This window comes from Anomaloglossus baeobatrachus, chromosome 4 (assembly GCF_048569485.1).
Source record: "Anomaloglossus baeobatrachus isolate aAnoBae1 chromosome 4, aAnoBae1.hap1, whole genome shotgun sequence".
NCBI lineage: Eukaryota > Metazoa > Chordata > Amphibia > Anura > Aromobatidae > Anomaloglossus > Anomaloglossus baeobatrachus.
Genome location: NC_134356.1, coordinates 172965272 through 172988675, shown reverse-complemented (window position 1 = coordinate 172988675; position 23404 = coordinate 172965272). Strand labels below are relative to the sequence as shown.

The 23404-nt window shown below is 50.1% G+C and overlaps 1 protein-coding gene across 1 annotated transcript in view; it reads left to right on the top strand.

Annotated features, from left to right (window-relative positions):
• Nucleotides 1-23404, top strand: part of LOC142302351 (telomere repeats-binding bouquet formation protein 1-like) — a 78528-nt gene that overhangs the window by 37941 nt on the left and 17183 nt on the right. Inside the window, exons 6-12 of the mRNA XM_075343410.1 lie at nt 3352-3462; nt 12494-12622; nt 12705-12836; nt 13859-13919; nt 14004-14116; nt 14250-14372; nt 15438-15590. Of these exons, the coding sequence (XP_075199525.1) occupies nt 3352-3462; nt 12494-12622; nt 12705-12836; nt 13859-13919; nt 14004-14116; nt 14250-14372; nt 15438-15590 (822 nt within the window). The remainder of the gene's footprint in view (nt 1-3351; nt 3463-12493; nt 12623-12704; nt 12837-13858; nt 13920-14003; nt 14117-14249; nt 14373-15437; nt 15591-23404) is intronic.

Here is a 23404-nt window from a genome sequence, read left to right as displayed (position 1 = left end):
CGCCACCCACGGGTTGTGGTGAAGGTGGACACCACCGCTGCGGTTACTGGGCACCCAGGGGAAGATGTTACGCAGCAAGATGTTAACCCCTCCGTGGGCAGGGGTGGTGGCCCCGGGACCCGTTGGGGTTTGTTGGGCGGTGCAGGGGGGAATGCGCGGCCGGAGGGCACTGTTGTACTCACGATTAGTAACACACATGAGTCTCTGGAAAACCAAGTTGATGGTGGTTGGTGCCCGCAGCCGGCTGCGTCTGGTCCCCCACCCGATTGGTGGTCTCTGCCTTTCTCCTGCACCGTGTTGTGTATATGTGGGCTACCTGCGCTTCAGCGTCGGAAGTCTGCTCCCTGGCTTTGTGGATGTCGGGAGAGCCCTTTTGTCCGCAGACGCTGGCCCGTGGGATCTCTATGCCTGTGCGGTGGCTTTCTATCCCTCTTGTTGGGCTGTTGTCTTCAGTCGGGACTTTGGGTGGGAAAGGACCTATAGTCCAGACCGCAATCAGTTCATTAACTCAGTTCAGTGGCTTCTGGACCTCATTCAGGGTCTGAGTACCACCCTTTGTGCTCCGGTTTCCGAGTCGGTTCCCCGGGTCGGTACCAGCGGGCCACTACCCTGTCCCGGTCCACCACGGTTCCACCGAGCCGTCTTCCCGGCTCCTGCAGGCTGAGGCCACCGTATGCCTCCTAGCCAAAGGTGCCCGGACTCCAACCCTGGCACCTGTCAGACCTCCATCACTCCACTTCACTCCACTTCACTAGACTCAACGGACTGCCTGCCTGATTTCCCGCCTCAGGCCCTCTGAACTCCTTGTGTGGGTGTGGCCAACCGCCTGGCTCCGCCCCCTGGTGTGTCCATCAAGCTCTGAGAGGGGTGACTAGGGTTTACTGGTTGACTGATGACACCTTTTTAGGGGACAGGTGTTGTGCGGGGCTCTAACTGTGACTACCTGGCTAGTCCAGGGTGTCACACATGAAATTGGCTTAATTTGTACAGAAAAACTGCATCCATTATGCAGTGTTTCTGCAGCGATTTGACGCGCACATGTGCTGTCAAATCGCTGCAGAATATTCAGCAGTTACGTGCTCATGAGCCCTTACCAGAACTGGATCTCAGGGTCCCTAAGGGGGTAGGCCCTGCATCCTTGTGGGGATGCAGAACCTTGTAGCACCCTGAGGCTTCATGGGTGCTACATATAGTCCTTAAAAGATGTTCTAGATGGGTTTGAGATAATAATCAATAACTTGGCTAGCTATTTCGTCATCAGCTGACGGTCTCCTTTTTTTCTCAGCCCCAGATCCCCGAGAGTGGAGCCCCAAAGGGTCTGTGCGGTTTCTTCCTGAAAGCTGCCAAAGTAGTCTGCCATCTTGTGTTTCTTGTTCCTGCTCCAGCTGTTATACAGCCAGCTGATTCAGAGAGTCCGGGGTTAAGTGCTGGAAATTCTCCCTGCACTTTTTAAACCGTCCAATTATAGATGAGGAAAAACCTCAAAACAGCTGCTTCCAACTGGTTCTTCACCTGACAGCTGATTCAAAACTTCTCTCACATATAATGTGGCGCCCTGGACAAGCCAGGACGTCACAGGTACTGCAACAACACACCCCACACCCCGGCTAGGCACATCAAAGTCAGACAAAAATCCTTGTTGCCTCCCTCCAGGTGCTGATGTCCACACCAGGGGGTGGAGCCAGGCGGTTGGCCCCACCCACCGAGGAGTTCACAGTCCTGGAGGCGGGAAAAGGAAGGGAGAGCAGTCAGTTGAGTTTGAGGGTTGGAGAGTGAAGGAGTAGTGGAGCAGACTGACCGTGTCCGGGTACGTGGCCAGGGCACATACAGCAAGGTTGGCAGACGGTGGTGACCGTCTGCAGGAGGGGCTGATTGACGTGAACCGTAAGGACCGGGGACAGGCGGTGGCCCGCCGATACCGTAATGGGGAGCGAAGAGAAGCCAGCACCATTCGGCAGGGCCTACGGACCCCGCCCAGGCTTGGAGTCGCCGTAAAACCGGTCAAATCCGTTAGCGAAGGGAACCTCCGGGGTTTCCCAGCAGCCAAGACCCGATTGAAGGCAACAGCTCAATCCGTGAAGGGAAATACAGTCACCGCCAAGGCTACAGTTCCCAGGGCCAGAGCCTTACGGCAAAAGGGGCTCCCTCAGCCTCCATCCAAGCTGGGGAGCGGGTTACCGGTGGGAAGCCATCAGAACCGAGAACATAACACAGGTGCAGGGAAAGGCAGTCACCGCCAACCTACCGGGAGAAAAACCACCGCAGCCGTCTGTGGGACCCGTCCATCCAGCCGTTTGTTTTACCGGAGACTTTGCATTCATCATTGGCTGAGTGAGTAACACTGTGCCGTGCGGCACCGCGCTGCCCCCGCGACCCTGCACCTCACCAGGACCCGTAACCCACCTGCCATTCCTCCCTCACCGGGCCCCGGGACAACCAACCCCCCTACCCACGGAGGGGAAAAACAACATCTAAGCTGCTCCCTGTCATCGCTCCCGGGATCCCCGTCCAGAGCAGTGGTGGTGTCACAACCTCACCACAACTGTGGGTGGCGTCACGGACAATAAATCCCCAAAACCATTCCCCTTTTCACTCACGGGCGAGTAGCGCCGCTCGAGTCCCCGGATCCGGCCCACTGCTCGAGCCACCGAGCAGCAAGCGAAGCAACCCCGAGCCGGACCCGAGCGTGGTGAGCGCACCGTCCTCCCCCCCGCCCGCGACAATAACACTAAAAATTTGTTAACCCTATCATTACTGTTGATGAAAGAAACAGGATTAAAGGGGAAGTACACATAAAAGCTTTTTCATACCTATACTATTATAGGGTCTGTGCAACCATGAAGTCACCAAGCTAAGGTGCTACGTGGGCCTATCATTATGCTCATCTGAAAAATTTAGAGTGCTGTTAGGCTATCTCCTCCATTTTGTCAGTCCCTGAAAATTGTACTTCACTTAGATGTTATCTGAGTGTGGTCCAATTTTTTCAACGGACCCATTGGCTTGCATGGCCGAGTACGATCCGATTTACAGAGGCAAATCGGGCATACTGCATTCATTTTCATCAGACAGACTCGGACCAAGGAAAAAATAACGTTTGTCCGAGTGCGATGCAATGTTTGGTCAAATCGCACTTGACCGAAAATACAGTCTTCTGCACCTTGCCTTACATGTAGTGCACCAGGCCAGCTATAGGAGAATGGGAGTGTGAGTGGTCGCTCATCAGCATTTTGCTGCCTCCCCATGTGTTGCTTGTCTGCAGTGTATTGATGATATAACCGTACATTGGCAAGTATGGCTTCTTATTTTTCTGTCATATTGATAAATAACTTCCATTATTTCCATTTTTACCAGAAATGAAGTCAGAACTCAGTGTCTTAATGGAACGTCTGAAGGTTCAAATGGACGATCTTGAATCCCAGAACGAGACCTTGCGGGCCGTGAAATCGATTTGCCAGGAGAATAGTAAGAAATATATATGTGTATATCTATCTATCTATCTATCTATCTATCTATCTATATATATATATATATATATATATATATATATATACATATATATATATATATATATGTATATATATATATACAGTGCTGGCTAAAAGTATTGGCACCCCTGCAATTCTGTCAGAGAATACTCAGTTTATTCCTGAAAATGATTGCAATCACAAATTATTTGATATTATTATCCTCATATAATTTGTCTTCAATGAAAAAAAACAAACATTTTCATAAAGCCAAATTGGATATAATTCCACACCAAACATAAAAAAGGGGGTGGACAAAAGCAGTGCTTTTTTTGCGGTGGTACGCGCCGGTACAGCGTACCGGAAAATCTGAAGAGCGCCTCTGGCTCTGTCCACATGGCTAATTTGTAAACTATTCAAATTAGCCATGTGGAGCGAAGGCAGGAGCCAGAGGCATCTCCAGGGGGCGCTGTCGGGCTGCCTGATGCGGCGGTGTGGAAGTCTTTCGGGTGGGAGCCGCTATTCTCTGAGCGAAGCTGTCACGCTGACAGCTGTACTCATAGAAGCTGCAGCGCGCGGCTCCCACTGCTCAATTGTCCTAGTATCTGTCAGATTCGAGGACAATTGAAGCGGTGACGCCGGCGCTGACTTCCGGATCAGCGCGACGGCTGCCATGTGATCAGGTCAGCTGATCAGACTGCTGACCCGGAAGCCAGCGCCACAGCGCAGAGGCGGCAGAGAAATGCTGAGAAGTGCTCCACTGTGGAGCTGAAGAAGACATGGACGGAGGAACATTATGGGGTAAGAGGGTAGTATTTATGAAACAGTATCGGGGAGAGGGGGGGGAGGGAACTATTTGTGGACACACTATGGGGGGGACAGATGGTGAGAGAGGGAACCATCTGTGCACAGACTATGGGGGGGACAGAGGGTGGGGAGGGGGCAATATGTATATACACAGTATGGATGGGGGAGGGAACTATCTGTGGACAGAGTATGGGGAGAGAGAGGATGAGGTTTCATGCATGGGGAGAGAGGATGAGGGGTGATGTATGGGGAGAGAGAGGATGAGGTTTCATTCATGGGGAGAGAGGATGAGGGGTGATGTATGGGGAGAGAGAGGATGAGGTTTCATTCATGGGGAGAGGATGAGGGGTGATGTATGGGGAGAGAGAGGATGAGGTTTCATGCATGGGGAGAGAGGATAAGGGGTGATATATGGGGAGAGAGAGGATGAGGTTTCATGTATGGGGAGAGAAATGATGAGGGGTGATGTATGGGGAGAGAGGATGAGGTTTCATTCATGGGGAGAGAGGATGTGGGGTGATGTATGGGGAGAGAGGATGAGGTTTCATGCATGGGGAGAGAGGATGAGGGGTGATGCATTGGGGAGAGAGAGGATGAGGTTTCATGCATGGGGGGAGAGGATGAGGGGTGATATATGGGGAGAGAGAGGATGAGGTTTCATTCATGGGGAGAGAGGATGAGGGGTGATGTATGGGGAGAAAGAGGATGATTTTTCATGCATGGAGAGAGAGGATGAGGGGTGGTGTATGGGGAGAGAGAGGAGGAGGTTTCATTCATGGGGAGAGAGGATGAGGGGTGATGTATGGGGAGAGAAGATGAGGTTTCATGCATAGGGAGAGAGGATGAGGGGTGATGTATGGGGAGAGAGAGTATGAGGTTTCATGCATGGGGTCAAAGGATGAGGGGTGATGCATGGGGAGAGAGAGTATGAGGTTTCATGCATGGGGTCAAAGGATGAGGGGTGATGCATGGGGAGAGAGAGGATGAGGTTTCATGCATGGGGAGAGAAAAGATGAGGGGTGATGTATGGGGAGAGAGAGGATGAGGTTTCATGTATGGGGAGAGAGAGGATGAGGTTTCATGTATGGGGAGAGAGGATGAGACTTCATGTATGGGGAGAGAGAGGATGAAGTTTCATGTATGGAGAGAGAGAGGATGAGGTTTCATGTATGGGGAGAGAGAGGATGAGGTTTCATGTATGGGGAGAGAGAGGATGAGGTTTCATGCATGGGGAGAGAGAGGATAAGGTTTCATGCATGGAGAGAGAAATGATGAGGGGTGATGTATGGGGAGAGAGAGGATGAGGTTTCATACATAGAGAGAGAAATGATGAGTGGTGATGTATGGGGAGAGAGAGGATGAGGTTTCATTCATGGGGAGAGAGGATGAGGGGTGATGCATGGGGAGAGAGAGGATAAGGTTTCATGCATGGGGAGAGAGGATGAGGGGTGATGCATGGGGAGAGAGGGGATGATGTTTCATGCATGGGGACAGAGGATGAAGGATGATGCATTGGGAGAGAGAGGATGAGGTTTCATGCATGGGGACAGAGGATGAGGGGTGACGTATGGGGAGAGAGAGGATGAGGTTTCATGCATGGGGAGAGAAATGATGAGGGTTGATGTATGGGGAGAGAGAGAATGAGGTTTCATTCATGGAGAGAGAGGATGAGGGGTGATGTATGGCGAGAGAGAGGATGAGGTTTCATGCATGGGGAGAGAGGATGAGGGGTGATGTATGGGAAAACTTAGAGGATGAGGTTTCATGCATGGGGACAGAGGATGAGGGGTGATGCATGGGGAGAGAGAGGATGAGGTTTCATTCATGGGGAGAGAGATTGAGAGGTGATGCATGGGGAGAGAGAGGATGAGGTTTCATGCATGGGGAGAGAGGATGAGGGGTGATGCATGGGGAGAGAGAGGATGAGGTTTCATGTATGGGGAGAGAGAGGATGAGGTTTCATGTATGGGGAGAGAGGATGAGATTTCATGTATGGGGAGAGAGAGGATGAAGTTTCATGTATGGAGAGAGAGGATGAGGTGTTATGATCCGGAACCATGGAAGACCACCACAAATCATTGGTAAAAGGTGACAAGAGCATTGGCAACTAATCTGGCCGCCATCCCCTTACTAACCATCACAACTAGAAGTAGCCGAGGGGTGAACTAACATCCTGTGCACCGCGAACCCAGCCGGAGAACTAACTATCCTAAAGGAAGGAAAGATGAATAGCTCTCTGCCTCAGAAAATAGACAAGAATAGCAAGCCCCCCACATTCAAAGACTGCGGTGATATAGGAAAAACACAATACACAGATAGATGACAGGATTAGCAAAAGGTGAGGCCCCCACTGACTAAAATAGGAAAGGACAGGAAAGGGACTGATGGTGGCCAGAGAAAAACCCTGCAAAATTCCAAATTCCTGATAGTACAAAAAGGCCCTCAGATCGCACGATCTGAACTCCATCCTATACCAGGTGCTTTTGTCATACCAGTGAACAGAAAACAAGAATCATAACAAATTCAACAAGCCACAAACACATGGACCCAAAGGAGCTATACTCCAAACAGAACTGCAGGGAGTTCCCCAGCAAAGCAACTGAGGGGGAAAATCCCTGCAAGCAAATAAACTGAAAACTACCACAGCAAGTGACAAACCCAGAAAAGAGCAAAAGAACCAAACAATAAATAAAGAGCAAGCACTTATCTGGAGTAGATGTGGTGTGGAGCAGAATGAAGCAGGCTGGTGATACAAAGAACAACTGACATCCAGCATCACCTGCTATCAGAGCAGGATTTAAATAAGCAGAGAGTTAGCAAAGGAAACGCCCATTGCACAACACACCTGGTCCAAGTCCAAACCATTCCTGGCCACCAGAGGGAGCCTCCCAGCAGCCAAAACATAACTAACATTCACAACAGTACCCCCCCTTGAGGAGGGGTCACCGAACCCTCACCAACGCCATCGGGTCGCTCGGGATGAGCATGATGGAAGGCGCGAACCAACCTGTCCGCATGAATGTCAGAAGCCACAACCCAAGAGTTATCCTCCTGCCCATAACCCTTCCATTTCACAAGGTACTGAAGCTGACGCCTACTGCGATGGGAATCCAGAATTTTTTCAACCTCATACTCCAGATCCCCTTGTACCAAAACAGGGTCAGGAGGCGCTGCTGCAGGAACTGTTGGCTCAACATGTTTCTTCAACAAGGACTTATGGAAGACATTGTGAATTCTAAATGACGCAGGCAGAATCAAACGGAAAGATACAGGGTTGATAATCTCCGAAATCTTATGAGGTCCAATAAATCTGGGCTTAAATTTAGGAGATGGAACTCTCATAGGAATATTTTTAGAGGACAACCACACCATGTCCCCTACTTTAAACCGGGGACCAACAGTCCAACGCCGGTTGGCAAACTTTTAGGCAGTTTCTTGGGACTGAAACAATTTATCCACTACCTGCCCCCAAATCTGCTGCATTCTGTTGACTACCGAATCCACCCCTGGACAGTCAGACGCCTCAAGCTGCCCTGAGAGGAACCTAGGGTGATACCCAAAATTGCAGAAAAAGGGGGACAACAATGTGGTAGAGCTAGCTCTATTGTTAAGGGCAAATTCAGCCAAAGGCAAAAACGAAACCCAGTCATCCTGATCCGCAGAAACAAAACACCGTAAATAGGTCTCCAGGGTCTGGTTAGCCCTTTCAGTCTGACCGTTGGTCTGAGGATGAAACGCCGAGGAGAAAGACAGCTGAACACCCAATTTGGAGCAAAAAATCCTCCAAAACCTGGATACAAACTGCACCCCTCTGTCAGAAACAATGTTTTCGGGAATACCATGCAAACGAACAACATGTTGGAAAAACAAAGGCACCAACTCTGATGAAGACGGCAACTTAGATAGGGGAACCAAGTGGACCATCTTGGAGAATCTGTCACAGATCATTCAAATCACAGTCATTTTCTGAGAGACGGGAAGCTCTGAAATAAAATCCATAGAGATGTGCGTCCAAGGTTTCTTAGGTACCGGCAAAGGCAATAATAGCCCACTAGAACGTGAACAACAGAGCTTGGACCTAGAAGAAACTCCACACGACTGCACAAAACAACGGACATCCCGGGACAGGGAAGGCCACCAAAAAGAGCGTCTCACAAGATCCCGAGTATCAAAAATGCCAGGATGACCCGCCAAAACAGAGCAATGAACCTCAGAGACAACTCGGTCTCTCCATTGGTCCGGGACAAACAGTTTCCCCGTAGGACATCTCTCAGGTTTATCCCCCTGAAATTCCGCCAGTGCCAACCGCAGATCAGGCGAAATAGCCGAGAAAACTACACCATCATTCAGGATAGTAGACGGTTCAACAACCTCCAAAGAGTCAGCGCAGAAACTCCTGGAAAGGGCATCGGCCTTAACATTCTTGGTGCCCGGCAAAAAAGAGACCACAAAATTAAACCGGGTAAAAAACAAAGCCCACCTGGCCTGCCGAGGATTCAACCTCTTGGCCGATTCCAGATAGATGAGATTCTTGTGGTCCGTAAGCACCACAACTTGATGCCTAGCCCCCTCCAACCAATGCCTCCACTCTTCAAATGCCCACTTCATAGCCAATAATTCCCGGTTCCCCACATCATAATTCCGTTCAGAAGGAGCAAACTTCCGAGAGAAAAAGGCAAAGGGCTTAAGTTTACCCGAAGTAGCGTCTCGTTGAGACAGAACAGCACCTGCTCCGATCTCTGAGGCATCGATCTCAACTTGAAATGGGCGAGACACATCAGGTTGCTGCAGGACTGGGGCAGAAGTGAATCGCCTTTTAAGCTCCTGGAAGGCCACAATTGCCTCTGGGGTCCAATACTCAGCATCAGCTCCCTACTTTGTCAAATCTGTCAGAGGTTTGACAATGGCAGAAAAATTGGCTATAAATTTACGGTAAAAATTAGCAAACCCCAAAAACCGCTGCAGGGATTTTAGAGAAGTCGGTTGCACCCAGTCGTAAATAGCCTGAACCTTAACCGAGTCCATTTCGATAGCGGAGGGAGACAAGATGAAGCCCAAAAAGGAAATCCTTTGCACCCCAAAGAGGCACTTTGACCCCTTAACGTACAGTGCATGATCCTTAAGTATCTGAAAAACAGCCCGTACTTGCCCAACATGAGAGTCCCAATCATCAGAAAAAATCAAGATGTCATCCAAATACACAATCAAAAATTTACCAATAAGGTCCCGAAAAATATCATTCATGAAGGCCTGGAAGACGAAGGGTGCATTAGTGAGCCCAAAAGGCATCACTAGGTATTCAAAATGCCCCTCAGGAGTATTAAAAGCCGTCTTCCATTCATCACCCTCCTTAATACGGATGAGATTATACGCACCCTTGAGATCCAGTTTCGTAAACCATTTGGCACTCTACACTCTAGAGAACAGATCAGACATCAGAGGCAAAGGGTACTGATATTTGACCGTAATTTTATTAAGAAGACGGTAATCAATGCAAGGCCTCAACGAACCATCTTTCTTAGCAACAAAGAAGAAGAATGTGCCCCTTCTCCAATGATTCCCTGATGTATGACCACATGGCACCATGTTCGGGCACAGACAAGTTGAAAATCCGCCCCTTGGGAAATTTACAACCGGGCACCAACTCAATGGCACAGTCACAGTCCCGGTGTGGGGAAAGAGAATCAGATTCCTGGTCATTAAATACATCACGGAAATCAGACAAGAAGGCCGGAACATCAACTCCCTGAGCAGACGTGGACGACACGGAAAGGTCCTGATGCAAACCTTGACAACCCCAACTAGCTACTGACAAGGATCTCCAGTCAAGAACTGGATTATGGGTCTGCAACCACGGAAATCCCAGTACCAAGGTATCCTGTAGATTATGCAATACTAAAAATGTACAAGTTTCCTGATGCGCTGGTGCAACTCTCATAGGCACCTGGGTCCAAAATTGGGGTTTATGTTCTGCCAAAGGGGTAGCATCAATGCCCCTTAAAGGAATTGGATTTTGCAAAGGAACCATGGGGAAACCACAATCCCTAGCAAACCCAAAATCCATCAAATTGGATGCACACTAGGAACTCAGTACTCCGGGACACAGCTCTCCCTAACCAACGATAAATGCAGGGGAAGCACATGGCTACTTATAGATTAACACTGCTGTGAATGTTAAGGAGCCACTCATTACTATTCATGAGCCGCTCATTACTATTCATGAGCGGGTACTTAACATTCACTGCAGTGTTAATATTTAAGTAGCCATGTGCTTCCCCTGCATTCATTGGTCGTTAGTGGGAGAGCTGCATCCCAGAGTGCTCATGAGCCAATCTTTACTATTCATGGTCAGTGGGAAATGAAGACACACACACACACACACACACACACACACACCACAACTCCCACACAGCCCAACACAAACACACACACACTGGCACACACAAACCACCACACACACACACCGCCGTGCGCACACACACAACCCCGCTCATATCAAGCCCCGCCCACAGACACATATGAAACACAGACACCCACATACCAGGATGGGGGCCATACAAAGATGAAGACTATACCAGGATGGGACACAGACCAGTATGCTGCATACACAAGGATCCTACCTATACCACGATGGGGGTGTTGCGGGCAGGGGCTAGACCGTAGCTAAGGGGCTGCTCGGGGATGCTCGGATCCGGGGCTTTATTGTGGCTCGAGTGGGAACCGGACCCGGGCTCGAGCAGCGGTCCGCCACCCACAAGTGAAAAGGGGTTATTTACAAGGGATAAAGTGTTTGTCAGTGACGCCACCCGTGGGACGCGGTGATGATAGATGGCACCGCCGCTGCCGGTATATGGGGTACCCAGGGCTGATGGATCTAGGCAGCAAGGTAGGGGAGGGGAGTTGTAGTCCCAGGGCCTTGGTTATTGTGAGAGGGATTGCAGGGAGCAGGAAACTCACAGTTCAGTTGTCGTGGTGCTGGATGAGGCTGTATTAATGTCCGGCGCTGCACGTCCTCACCCTCCCCCACCACCCGTATCCCTGATATGTGCTTGGATTAAAGCTTCATCTTTCATCCAGATCCTTGTGGAGTGCGACCCTTCTTTTCTATACTTGGATTTTGCATTGTCTTTGCTTTGGAATACGCACCCGGATCTCCCCTGACTTATTGGGAAACTGTGACAGCCAGTCGTATGTGGACAGCTGTGCCCGGTACTCCTCACTGCTGCTCTCTCTCTCTCTCTCTCTATATATATATATATATATATATATATATATGTATATATATTATATCCATTAAGCTAAAACACGAGCATCCTACTTAAAGAGCTCTGTATCTAAAGACTCTAATGCGGGCTTTACACGGTACAACATCGCTAGCATTTGCTGCCGATGTCGAGCGCAATAGCACCCGCCCCCGTCGTACGGCCGATATGTGGTGATCGCTGCCGTAGCGAACATTATCGCTACGGCAGCGTCACACGCACATACCTGCTCTGCGACGTCACTCTAGCCGGCGAACCGCCTCCTTTCTAAGGGGGCGGTTCGTGCGGCGTCACACGGCAGGCGTCCAATAGAAGAGGAGGGGCGGAGATGAGCGGGACGTAACATCCCGCCCACCCACTTCCTTCCTCATTGCCGGTGGAGGCAGGTAAGGAGATGTTCGTCGCTCCTGCGGTGTCACACATAGCGATGTGTGGTGCCGCAGGAACGAGGAACAACATCGCTAATAAGCAGAAAACGATTTTTTGTTTCAGGACGACCTCTCCGCGGCAAACGATTTTGACCGCTTTTGCGATCGTTTCAGGTCACTCATAAGTGTCACACACTGCGTTATCATTAATGACGCCGGATGTGCGTCACAAACAACGTGACCCCGACTATAATTCATTAACGATATTGTAGCGTGTAAAGCCCGCTTAAGTGTATATTCACATGTGCAAATCTTCTGTGTATAGACGTCCGCACAGATCTTGCGGTACATCCTTTTTGCTGCTTTGATGTTGCATTGAAAATGTATTCTTGTAAATTGGAAAGTCCACAGTGTGTCCGCCACATGTGAACATTCCCTAACAAGGGGCACATGACTTCTTGGTCCCACTCACTGGACCCCAGAATCGAGGGCACGTCCCACTTTCTGACGTGGCTTTTACAGTATGTTAAAGTTTGCGCTATGTGACGCCATATAGCACAAGCATAAATATAGTATTGTTTTTTTTCTACAGGTGACTTGTGCAAGTACTTCGTAGACATGGGTGGATTAAGGCTTCTCTATAATTTAGCCAAATCCAGCAGTCACTCCCGGGTAAAGGGAGCCTCCTTATACACGCTGGCGGTCTTGGCACGAAGCAACGGTAAAGATGACCCCAATTCTGACAATTTATTGTAAAATGGTCCAAAATATTTTTAATATTTCTATCCTGACTTCCATTCCAGTGTATTGTCAGCAAATCCTGAGCACCGCCGAATTCTTTGGATACATCTGCACATACTTATCAGATGAGGGGTCTTCGGTAAATCTAAAGCGGATCTCTGTCTTCTTGATCCTGGTCTTGGTGTCTAATAACAGTAAGTCCTCACTTCAGCTGTCAGGGAACTGTTCACACTAAGTTTAGTAGTTCTGCTACATCCTAGTCGTTTCAGCGCTGTCCGTCATCCAGTTTGCCCAGTTCAAGGCCACTTTGGAAATAAGTGGATAGTACAGATGTGAATTGAGCAGCAGGACCCTAGTCCAGTGGCCACGTCACTATTCCGTGGCCGCTGAACAGGATCCCTGCGGATGACCTCCTACCTACCGGTGCCTCTTCTGATCAGTAAGTGCAGTGATGACGTGGTGTCAGGCCTACTAATCAGAAGAGACAGCAGGAAAGAGGAGATTTGCAGGCCTATGGAATAGTGACGTGGCTGCCGGACGACAGTCCTGCAAATCTATTAGCTCATCTCTACTGGGCTCCCATTAAAGGGAATCTGTCAACAGGTTTTTGCCACCTAATCTGAGAGCAGCATAACGTAGGGGCAGATACCCTGATTCCAGCGATGTGTCACTTATTAGGCTTAGCAAACAGCTCAGTAAGTGACACATCACTGTAATCAGGGTCGCTGTCCCTGTGATTTTGATAAAAATCACTGTTTAATCAGCAGGAGATTATTATTACAGGACTACTTGGCCTGGTGCAAGGAAGTCCAGCATATCCATGAGCTCTGTATAGCTGCTAGATCTGTAGGAGAGAAAACATTCATCAAATGTGAATTTCACATCAAATCATCAATATGCCTCAGATTAAAAGCAGAGGTACAGTGTAACCGCACAGAAGCCTTCCTGTGGCTCCGACAATGACGGCCATGTGCAGAAGCCCTAAAGCTGAGAATGAGCTTGTGTGTAGAGAGAAGCAAATACGTTGTCAGAAACCTCGGCGCCTTCTAATATCCCATGAGGACAAAAAGAATGGGGCATATCGAAATCCATCAGCCCAATCCTTCCTCCATCCGATTGTTCGATGTGTATGGACAGCTATGCCGCATTCTTCTTGCTAGATGTGTTGGTTGATTTATTGTGTTTTATTGTTTTTTTTTCTGTTTTTGTTTTTTAGAGACCGGCCAGAATCTTGCTAGAGAATTGGGATGTATTGAAACACTTCTCTTCTTATTTAGGTAAAATATGGAAATGACTTTTTCTCCCATCTGATGAAATCCACACAGAGATATAGTTTTATATGTCTTTTTTATGCTTTGCAGCAAAATATTGATAAGTAATGTGGTGCTGGTCAGTGGAAGCACAAATCCGGAATATCAGCTGTGGTCGTCTGTCTGCAGCGCGCTGGGCGCCTGTGCTACTAACCCACAGAATGGTAAGATCTCTTTATATTCACTGTTCACTTCCTGACAGGTGAGAGAATAGGGTTTATTCAGCCATGAAGGGCGAGTGCTGCCAGGTTTTCCATGTCAATCTATGGCTTCATTCATTTTGTGTTTCTCTTTCAGAAGAGAACCAGAAACTCTGCAGTTCAGCATTTCCACAGGCGATCAAATGGCTTCATGATTCTCTCCAACATGAGATAGTGCGGCCTATCTGTTGCATGATTAGACCCATTGTCGCCAATAGTAGTAAGTGTATGGGAGCTATCTTGATACATTAACTCTTCATTATAAAATAGTTAGCAACCACCTGCAGCCTTACATCACCAAGCATAATGCTGAGCCATACATCACCAAGCACAATGCTGAGCCGTATATCACCAAGCACAATCCTAAACCATACATCACCAAGCACAATGCTGAGCCATACATCACCAAGCACAATGCTGAGCCGTACATCACCAAGCACAATCCTAAACCATACATCACCAAGCACAATGCTGAGCCATACATCACCAAGCACAATGCTAAGTCGTATATCACCAAGCACAATGCCGAGCCATATATCACCAAGCACAATCCTAAACCATACATCACCAAGCACAATGCCGAGCCATATATCACCAAGCACAATGCCGGGCCATATATCACCAAGCACAATGCTAAGTCGTATATCACCAAGCACAATGCCGAACCGCACATCAACAAGCACAAAAATGAGCCGTATATCACGAAGCACAATGCCCGAGCCGTACATTACCAAACACAATGCTGAACCATTTATCACCAAGCACAATGCTGAGCTGTACATCTCCAAATATAATGCCGAGCCATACATCACCAAGCACAATGCTGATCGTCGGATGGAGCGGTGTAAAGCTACCACCACTGGACTCTCATGGAGACATGTTCTGGGCAGTGAGGGATCACACTTCTTATCTGCGTCGGATGGAGGAGTCTGGCTTTGGTGATTCGAGGAGAACGTTACCCCCTGATGCATTGTGCCCACGGTACAATTTGATGGATGAGGAGGCCGAAGCCTCTTAGTTCCAGTGAAGGGAAATCTTAATACTTCAGCACAAGACATTTTGGACATTTATAGCGTCCGGCTTGCACAAAGTCCATACAGATGTTGGGAGGACAACATGATGGCCACACAGGGCCCGGACCTCAGCCCCATCCAACCCCTATAATGGAGATTGTGAGCCTGGCCTCCCCCAACATTAGTGTCATCTGACAGGTCATAAAATGTTTGCCAGATGTAAAAGTACAGTCAGACTGTGTTTTATGTCTGAAATCATTGTGTTTCCTTAGGATTTGTCCAGGATTACTTTGCCTCTATTGGAGGGCTAGAAATATTGGCTGATATTCTCTCCCACCTAGTGAATGGTTTACAAGAAAGAAGTTTGGATTTCAGGCTTGCTTTGGTGGTTACGGAGACTTTGGACACGTGCATCACAGAAAACTGTAAGTTAACAAGGCTGTACATGGAGAACTGCAAGTGGCACATGGCCACACAATCCCACAGTGTGGACTTTTCCCATCGCCATGTGCATGGTATTCTGTCCACCTCTCCCTTGGTCGGTGACAACCGCATCCGTCCCGTTCTGTGTACAGTCCGTGTGTCATCCGCGTGACTTCCGTTTTTTTGCGGACCACAAAAAGCGGAAGGAGAGTTCCATAGAGTCCAGGGTATCTAGCCAGATGCTGGTCCCCATATAAGGTCTATGGGAAGCAGAATCCGGCACAAAGGGGTAGGAGTAAGCGCTACATACTCACCGAACACTGGGCGGCTGTCACACTGCTCCTGTAGCAGCTCTTTGTTCTTCCGAAGCCGGCCGCTCATTAGGCTCATTTCATATTCACTGTTTCCATGCTTATCGGCATTATTGCTGGTTAGTCGGGTCTATATCGTACAGTACAATAAATAAATAAATAATTTAAAAAAAACAAACAGCGTGAGGTCCCCCCAATTTTGATCCCAGTCAAGATAAAGACTCACAGCTGCTGGGTGGTATTCTCAGGCTGGGGAAACTCACATTATTGGGAGCCCCCCAGCCTAAAAAAATCGGCCAGCAGCCGCCCGGAATTGCCTCATCCATTACATGCGACAGTCCCGGAGCTTTACTCGGCTCATCCCGAATGCCCTGGTGCGTTAGCAAATTGGGTAATATATCGGGTTGATACCAGCTGTGTAATGTCATCTGTCATCAAGCCCTGGGGTTAGTGATGTCACTGTGTCTATCAGATGCCCGACATCACAAATGCAGTCAGTAATAAAAAAAAAAAAAAAAAAGATGACAATCAAATTTTTATTTGACAAAAACACTCCCTAAAACATTCCCTCTTTCACTAATTAATTGAAAAGAAAAACAAATCTGGGTCCAGCGTAATTCAATAAGGGGTTCCACGACGATCCAAACCATACTCAGTGTCCCAGTCAATGAAGAACAGAATGTTCCCCATTGGCTGGGAAAGCAGTGCAGTGACCTGAGCTAACATCAATAGGTCACTGCAAGACATAACGATCGCCAACGTCATGAGCTTAGCTAGGTACATTACCTGTGATGATGAGATCCGCTGTACTCCTGACGTCAGCGCTCTCCACTGACTCCCATTGTCTGCCGCATTCACAAGCGAAGTATCGCGAGCGGCCTGCGACATAACAGCTAGTCATAGTCTCGGCCCGCTCACGAGACTTGATGTGAGAACACGTCAGGCATGGAAGCCAGTGACAAGCGCTATCGTCAGGAGTGCAGGACTTTATCACTACAGGTAATGAACTTTGCTAACCTCCTGATGTCAGCACTCGTCATCCCCGCAGCTGCTCACACACTGCAGTGCGGGCAGATGCTGACATACTGCAGTGCGGGCAGATGCTGACATACTGCAGTGCGCGCAGATGCTGGCATACTGCAGTGCGGGCAGATGCTGACACACTGCAGTGTGGGCAGATGCTGACATACTGCAGTGCGGGCAGATGCTGACATACTGCAGTGCGGGCAGATGCTGACATACTGCAGTGCGGGCAAATGCTGACATACTGCAGTGCGGACAAATGCTGACATACTGCAGTGCGGACAAATGCTGACACACTGCAGTGCGGGCAGATGCTGACATACTGCAGTGCGGGCAGATGCTGACATACTGCAGTGTGGGCAGATTCTGACATACTGCAGTGCGGGCAGATGCTGACATGCTGCAGTGTGGGCAGATGCGGACATACTGCAGTGTGGGCAGATGCGGACACACTGTTGTGCCAGTGTGCCGCTCCCATGCCAGCAGCCGTGCTGCTCGGACCCGGATCTGCGGTATGGCTCGAGGGATTCTACCGGACCCGGGGGTCGCGCAGACACTTCAACTAAAAAGGGGGCATATTTGTACGAGATTGGTAATAAACGGTCTGTGACACCACCCACGGTGTGTGGTGAGATGTGACACCACCGCTGCTGTTGTCGGGTATCCGGGGGCGATGGACTGGTAGCTGGATGTTAACCCCTCCGTGGGTAGGGATGGTTGCCCCGGGGCCCAGTGTCTCTGTGCAGGGGGGTTGATGGCGGCACAGACCGGTGCGCCCGGTCAGACCGGGGATTTTACTCACAGTTGAATAAAGCACACAAGTCCTTTGGTAAACCAAGGTGATGGTGGCCAGTTGCCGCAGACGGGTGTATCTGGTCCCACACCCGGGCCGGTGGTCACTGCCCCTTTTCTCTGCACTTTTGTGTGTTTTCAGTGTTAGACTTCCCGGTGTGTAACGCAGGAGTCCGCTCCCGGTCCTTTTGTTCGGAGCCATGCCCGTCAGACGCTGACCCGTGGGATCTACCGGGCCGTGGCGGATGCCCTATCCCTCTCTGTGGGTGGTTGTCTACTTTTCGGGACTTAGGTTGGGACAGGACCTAGAATCCTGCCCTCAATCTGTTAATTAGCTAGGCCGTCGGTGCCGGTCCTGGCTTCAGGGTCCGAGTACCCCCTTGTGTGCACGGTTTCCGTTTTGGGTCTCCGGTGTCAGTACCGGCGGGCTACAACCCTGCCCTGGTCCACCTCGGATCTGCCGAGCCGTCTTCCCGTCTCCTGCTGGCGGTGATCACGGTCTGCCACCTAGCCAATGTGTCAGGGCTCCAACCCTGACACCTGTCAGCTTTTCCTCCTCCCTTCAACTCCCTCAAAACTCATCTGACTTGTTTTCCCGCCCCGGGCTCTCCAGAGGTGGGCGTTTCCCTTCCGCCTGGTCCCGCCCACTGGTGTGTCCGTCCTTCCCTGAGGGGGTGACTAGGATTTTATCGGCTGATTTAACCCCGTGTGGGAGCGGTGTTATGCGGGGGCCTAAACTGTGTGACTACCTGGTTTTCGCCAGGGCGTCACACCAGCAGCTGCGGGGTTGGCGGGGAGTGGGAGACAGACTGTAGGGGCACCCGACTCACAAAGCACCACACAATACCCCCTGAAAATGGTTTTTCATTTTCAGCTCAACATGCCGACACCACAGCCTCCCTTTCCCCTGATGAATCGCTTTTGAGGATACGCATCGGGAAGGAGGACATTGAGTTATTGGTGTTACCTAAGGGGTATTATGTGGTGCTTTGTGAGTCGCCCCCCCCCCCCCCCCCGAATTCTGTAAGGTAACACCTGTATCATTGGTGAAGCAGTGGGGTGGACGGTGAGCATAGATCCCACTGCCACCATTGACTGCACTATTTGCACTTTTGAGCACTATTATCACTTAAACCATTTATTTTCCCTCCCTGATATCAGTGTTTTTATGACCTGAGGTTATTTATCAATTTGCACGTAGCCACTTTCCAAAAGAGTAATACTCATAGGGCAAAAGTGCAATTATGGGAGGTCAACGGCTTTGCACAATGTCACTTTAATTCATTTAGATGAATATGATTGGACCGGTAGGACTGTGAATGAATTTATAACAACTCCTGTGAGTCCATTTTCTACACATCCAATTTGTACCTTGTGTTAACTGCCTTGTGGTATCTTTGTCAGGATTTTTCTAATATTTTAATGTTATTTATTAAAAGTTAATTTTTAATTACCAGTGCTTTACATACATCTTTAATTTGGTAATAGGATTTTCATTATAGGGACATGTATACCAGAATGAGGCTATTATGGTGACATTTATACCAGGATGGAGCCATTATGGGGACATGAATACAGGACACGGCCTTTATAGGGACATGTATAGCAGGATGGGGCCATTATGGGGGCATGTCTAACCGGATGGGGAGATCTTTGGCAGGATAGGACCATGATGGTCTTATCTATACCAGGATTGGCCCATTACGGAGACATCTATATCAGGATTGGGCCTGTTATGATTCAGTGACCGAGGAGGATCCGAAAAAAGGACAAAAACTGGGAAACCCAGAGTGTTACCAGAGTGGTTGAAATCTTATCGGACTGCAGACCTCACACTGACACACAACTAGAAGTAGCCGTGGGACGTGCCTATGATGACCTAGTTGCCTCGACACAGCGGGAGAGCTAATTATTCCTATAGAGAGAAATACAAGAAAAGCTAATCTGCCTCGGAGTAGTCCCCCAAAGATATAGATAGCCCCCCACGTATAAAGAATACGGTGATTTATGGAAACCCAATACACAGGAAGAAAACAGATTCATCAAAGATGAGACCCAAACTATCTATATAGGAAAGGATAGAAAAGAGCACTGTCTGCATACGTTCAAAAACCTAGAAAATACCAACACGCCTGATATGGAAAAATACTGAGTCTACATGGACTCTGCCCCTACTATATCAGTACTTTGGTGTTACTGGGATCCAAGCAAAACACTAATATAGAGGAGGCACTAAAATCAGTACCAAGCATGACAAAACAAAAAATACTGCAGAAAATGAAGCAAGGTACACAGACATTCCCAGTAGAGAATGATCCAACTACACCCAGACTCCGCACAAGCAAAAATCAGAAAATTAGCTTAAGTACCTAAACAGCAAACAAGTAAATGGAAGCAATTAGCAGGGTACAAAGACCAGACTTATCTGTAATGAGTCCAGGTAGAAACAAAAGGTTAGGCTGGCTTTAGGATATCCTAGAACACAGGAGAAAACATTGAGCACCGGCCAGGAACAAGAGAACACTACACAGTTATTTAGGCCAGTCAGAACAACCCAATTTCCAATCCTCATCGGCTGTCTGGCTTCTATTAAGCAAGCCAACTCCACTACCAGCATTGGCCACAAGAGGGAGCCCAAAACTGGAACCCAGTCCAAATGTGTTCACAACAGGGGACATGATGAGGACATATGTACCAGCATGGGGTTAGGATGTGGATATATATTAGGATGGACTATGATAGGGTTATATATACCAGGATGGACCCATTAAGGGGATATGTATACCAGGATGGGGACATTTATGCCAGGATGAGACCATGATGATGACATTTATACCAGGATAGGGCCATTATGGCGACATCTATACCAGGTTGGGGCCATGATGAGGCCATGATGGGGACATACATATGAGGATGGGGACATATGTACCAGGATGGGGTCAGGATGTGGATATATACTAGGATGTCAGGATGGGCTATGATGGGGATATACTGTATATACACTAGGACAGTGATGGCGAACCTATGGCATGCGTGCCAGACTGGGCACGCAGAGCCCTTTTTGTTGGCACGCGCGCTGTCGCCACACTGCACCAATTTACACTATCGGTGTGGTCGCGCCGACAGTGCAAATTGGTGTTTAGCAGAGGACATCTCTGCTCCTTCTGACACACCTCCTCTCCTGGGCTGCAGGCCTGTTGCCTAGGAGACGGAGGAGCGTCAGTAGGCGGTGCCGGTGTCTTGTGGCCGCGCGGGAACTGAACTGAGGACGCAGCGATGGCGCGAGTGTTGCAAGGTGAGTTTTTTTTTTTATTTTTAAGCTGTGTGTGGCTGTGCCAAGGTGTGGGGGACAGAGCCAGCACCGGGGGAACATGGAGCGCACGGGGGAACAGGGGACAGAGCCAGCACCGGGGGAACATGGAGCGCACGGGGGAACATGGAAGCACAGGGGACAGAGCCAGCACCGGGGGAACATGGAGCGCACGGGGGAACAGGGGACAGAGCCAGCACCGGGGGAACTTGGAGCGCACGGGGGAACAGGGGACAGAGCCAGCACCGGGGGAACATGGAGCGCACGGGGGAACAGGGGACAGAGCCAGCACCGGGGGAACATGGAGCGCACCGGGGGAACATGGAGCGCACGGGGGAACATGGAAGCACAGGGGACAGAGCCAGCAACGGGGGAACATGGAAACACAGGGGACAGAGCCAGCACCGGGGCAACATGGGAGCACAGGGGACAGAGCCAGCAACGGGGGAACATGGAGCGCACGGGGGAACATGGGAGCACAGGGGACAGAGCCAGCAACGGGGGAACATGGAGCGCACGGGGGAACATTGGAGCACAGGGGACAGAGCCAGCACCGGGGAAACATGGAGCGCACGGGGGAACATGGGAGCACAGGGGACAGAGCCAGCACCGGGGGAACATGGAGCGCACGGGGGAACATGGGAGCACAGGAGACAGAGCCAGCACCGGGGGAACATGGAGCGCACGGGGGAACATGGGAGCACAGGGGACAGAGCCAGCACCGGGGGAACATGGAGCGCACGGGGGAACATGGGAGCACAGGGGACAGAGCCAGCAACGGGGGAACATGGAGCGCACGGGGGAACATGGGAGCACAGGGGACAGAGCCAGCACGGGGCAAACATGGAGCGCACGGGGGACACATGGGGAGCAAACATAGGAGCACGGGGGCAAACCGACAGAGCACGGGGGAAAGCAAACAGAGCCCGGGGCAAACAGAGCACGGGGCATACATGGCTGCAAAGATGTGGGAAACGTGCAAGGATGGGGGAAACATGACTTCAAGGATGGGGGGAAACATGGCTGCAAGGATGGGGGTAAATATGGCTGCAAGGATGGGGGGAAACATGACTGCAAGGATGGGGGGAAACATGACTGCAAGGATGGGGGGAAACATGGCTGCAAGGATGGGGGGAAACATGGCTGCAAGGATGGGGTGAAACATGGCTGCAAGGATGGGGTGAAACATGGCTGCAAGGATGGGGGGAAACATGTCTGCAAGGATGGGGGGAAACATGGCTGCAAGGATGGGGGGAAACATGGCTGCAAGGATGGGGGGAAACATGACTGCAAGGATGGGGGGAAACATGGCTGCAAGGATGGGGTGAAACATGGCTGCAAGGATGGGGTGAAACATGGCTGCAAGGATGGGGGGAAACATGGCTGCAAGGATGGGGGGAAACATGGCTGCAAGGATGGGGGGAAACATGGCTGCAAGGATGGGGGAAACATGACTGCAAGGATTGGGGGTAAACATGACTGCAAGGATGGGGGGAAACATGACTGCAAGGATGGGGGTAAACATGACTGCAAGGATGGGGGTAAACATGGCTGCAAGGATGGGGGTAAACATGGCTGCAAGGATGGGGGTAAACATGGCTGCAAGGATGGGGGTAAACATGGCTGCAAGGATGGGGGTAAACATGGCTGCAAGAATGGGGGTAAACATGGCTGCAAGGATGGGGGTAAACATGGCTGCAAGGATGGAGGGGAAACATGGCTGCAAGGATGGGGGGAAACATGGCTGCAAGGATGGGGGGAAACATGGCTGCAAGGATGGGGGGAAACATGACTGCAAGGATGGGGGGAAACATGGCTGCAAGGATGGGGGGAAACATGACTGCAAGGGTGGGGGTAAACATGACTGCAAGGATGGGGGGAAACATGACTGCAAGGATGGGGGTAAACATGACTGCAAGGATGGGGGTAAACATGGCTGCAAGGATGGGGATAAACATGGCTGCAAGGATGGGGTAAACATGGCTGCAAGGATGGGGGTAAACATGGCTGCAAGGATGGGGGTAAACATGGCTGCAAGAATGGGGGTAAACATGGCTGCAAGGATGGGGGTAAACATGGCTGCAAGGATGGAGGGGAAACATGGCTGCAAGGATGGGGGGAAACATGGCTGCAAGGATGGGGGGAAACATGGCTTCAAGGATGGGGGGAAACATGACTGCAAGGATGGGGGGAAACATGCCTGCAAGGATGGGGGGAAACATGGCTGCAAGGATGGGGGGAAACATGGCTGCAAGGATGGGGGGAAACATGACTGCAAGGATGGGGGGAAACATGGCTGCAAGGATGGGGGGAAACATGGCTGCAAGGATGGGGGGAAACATGCCAGGATGGGGTACATTTAGCAGGAAGGGGAACATGC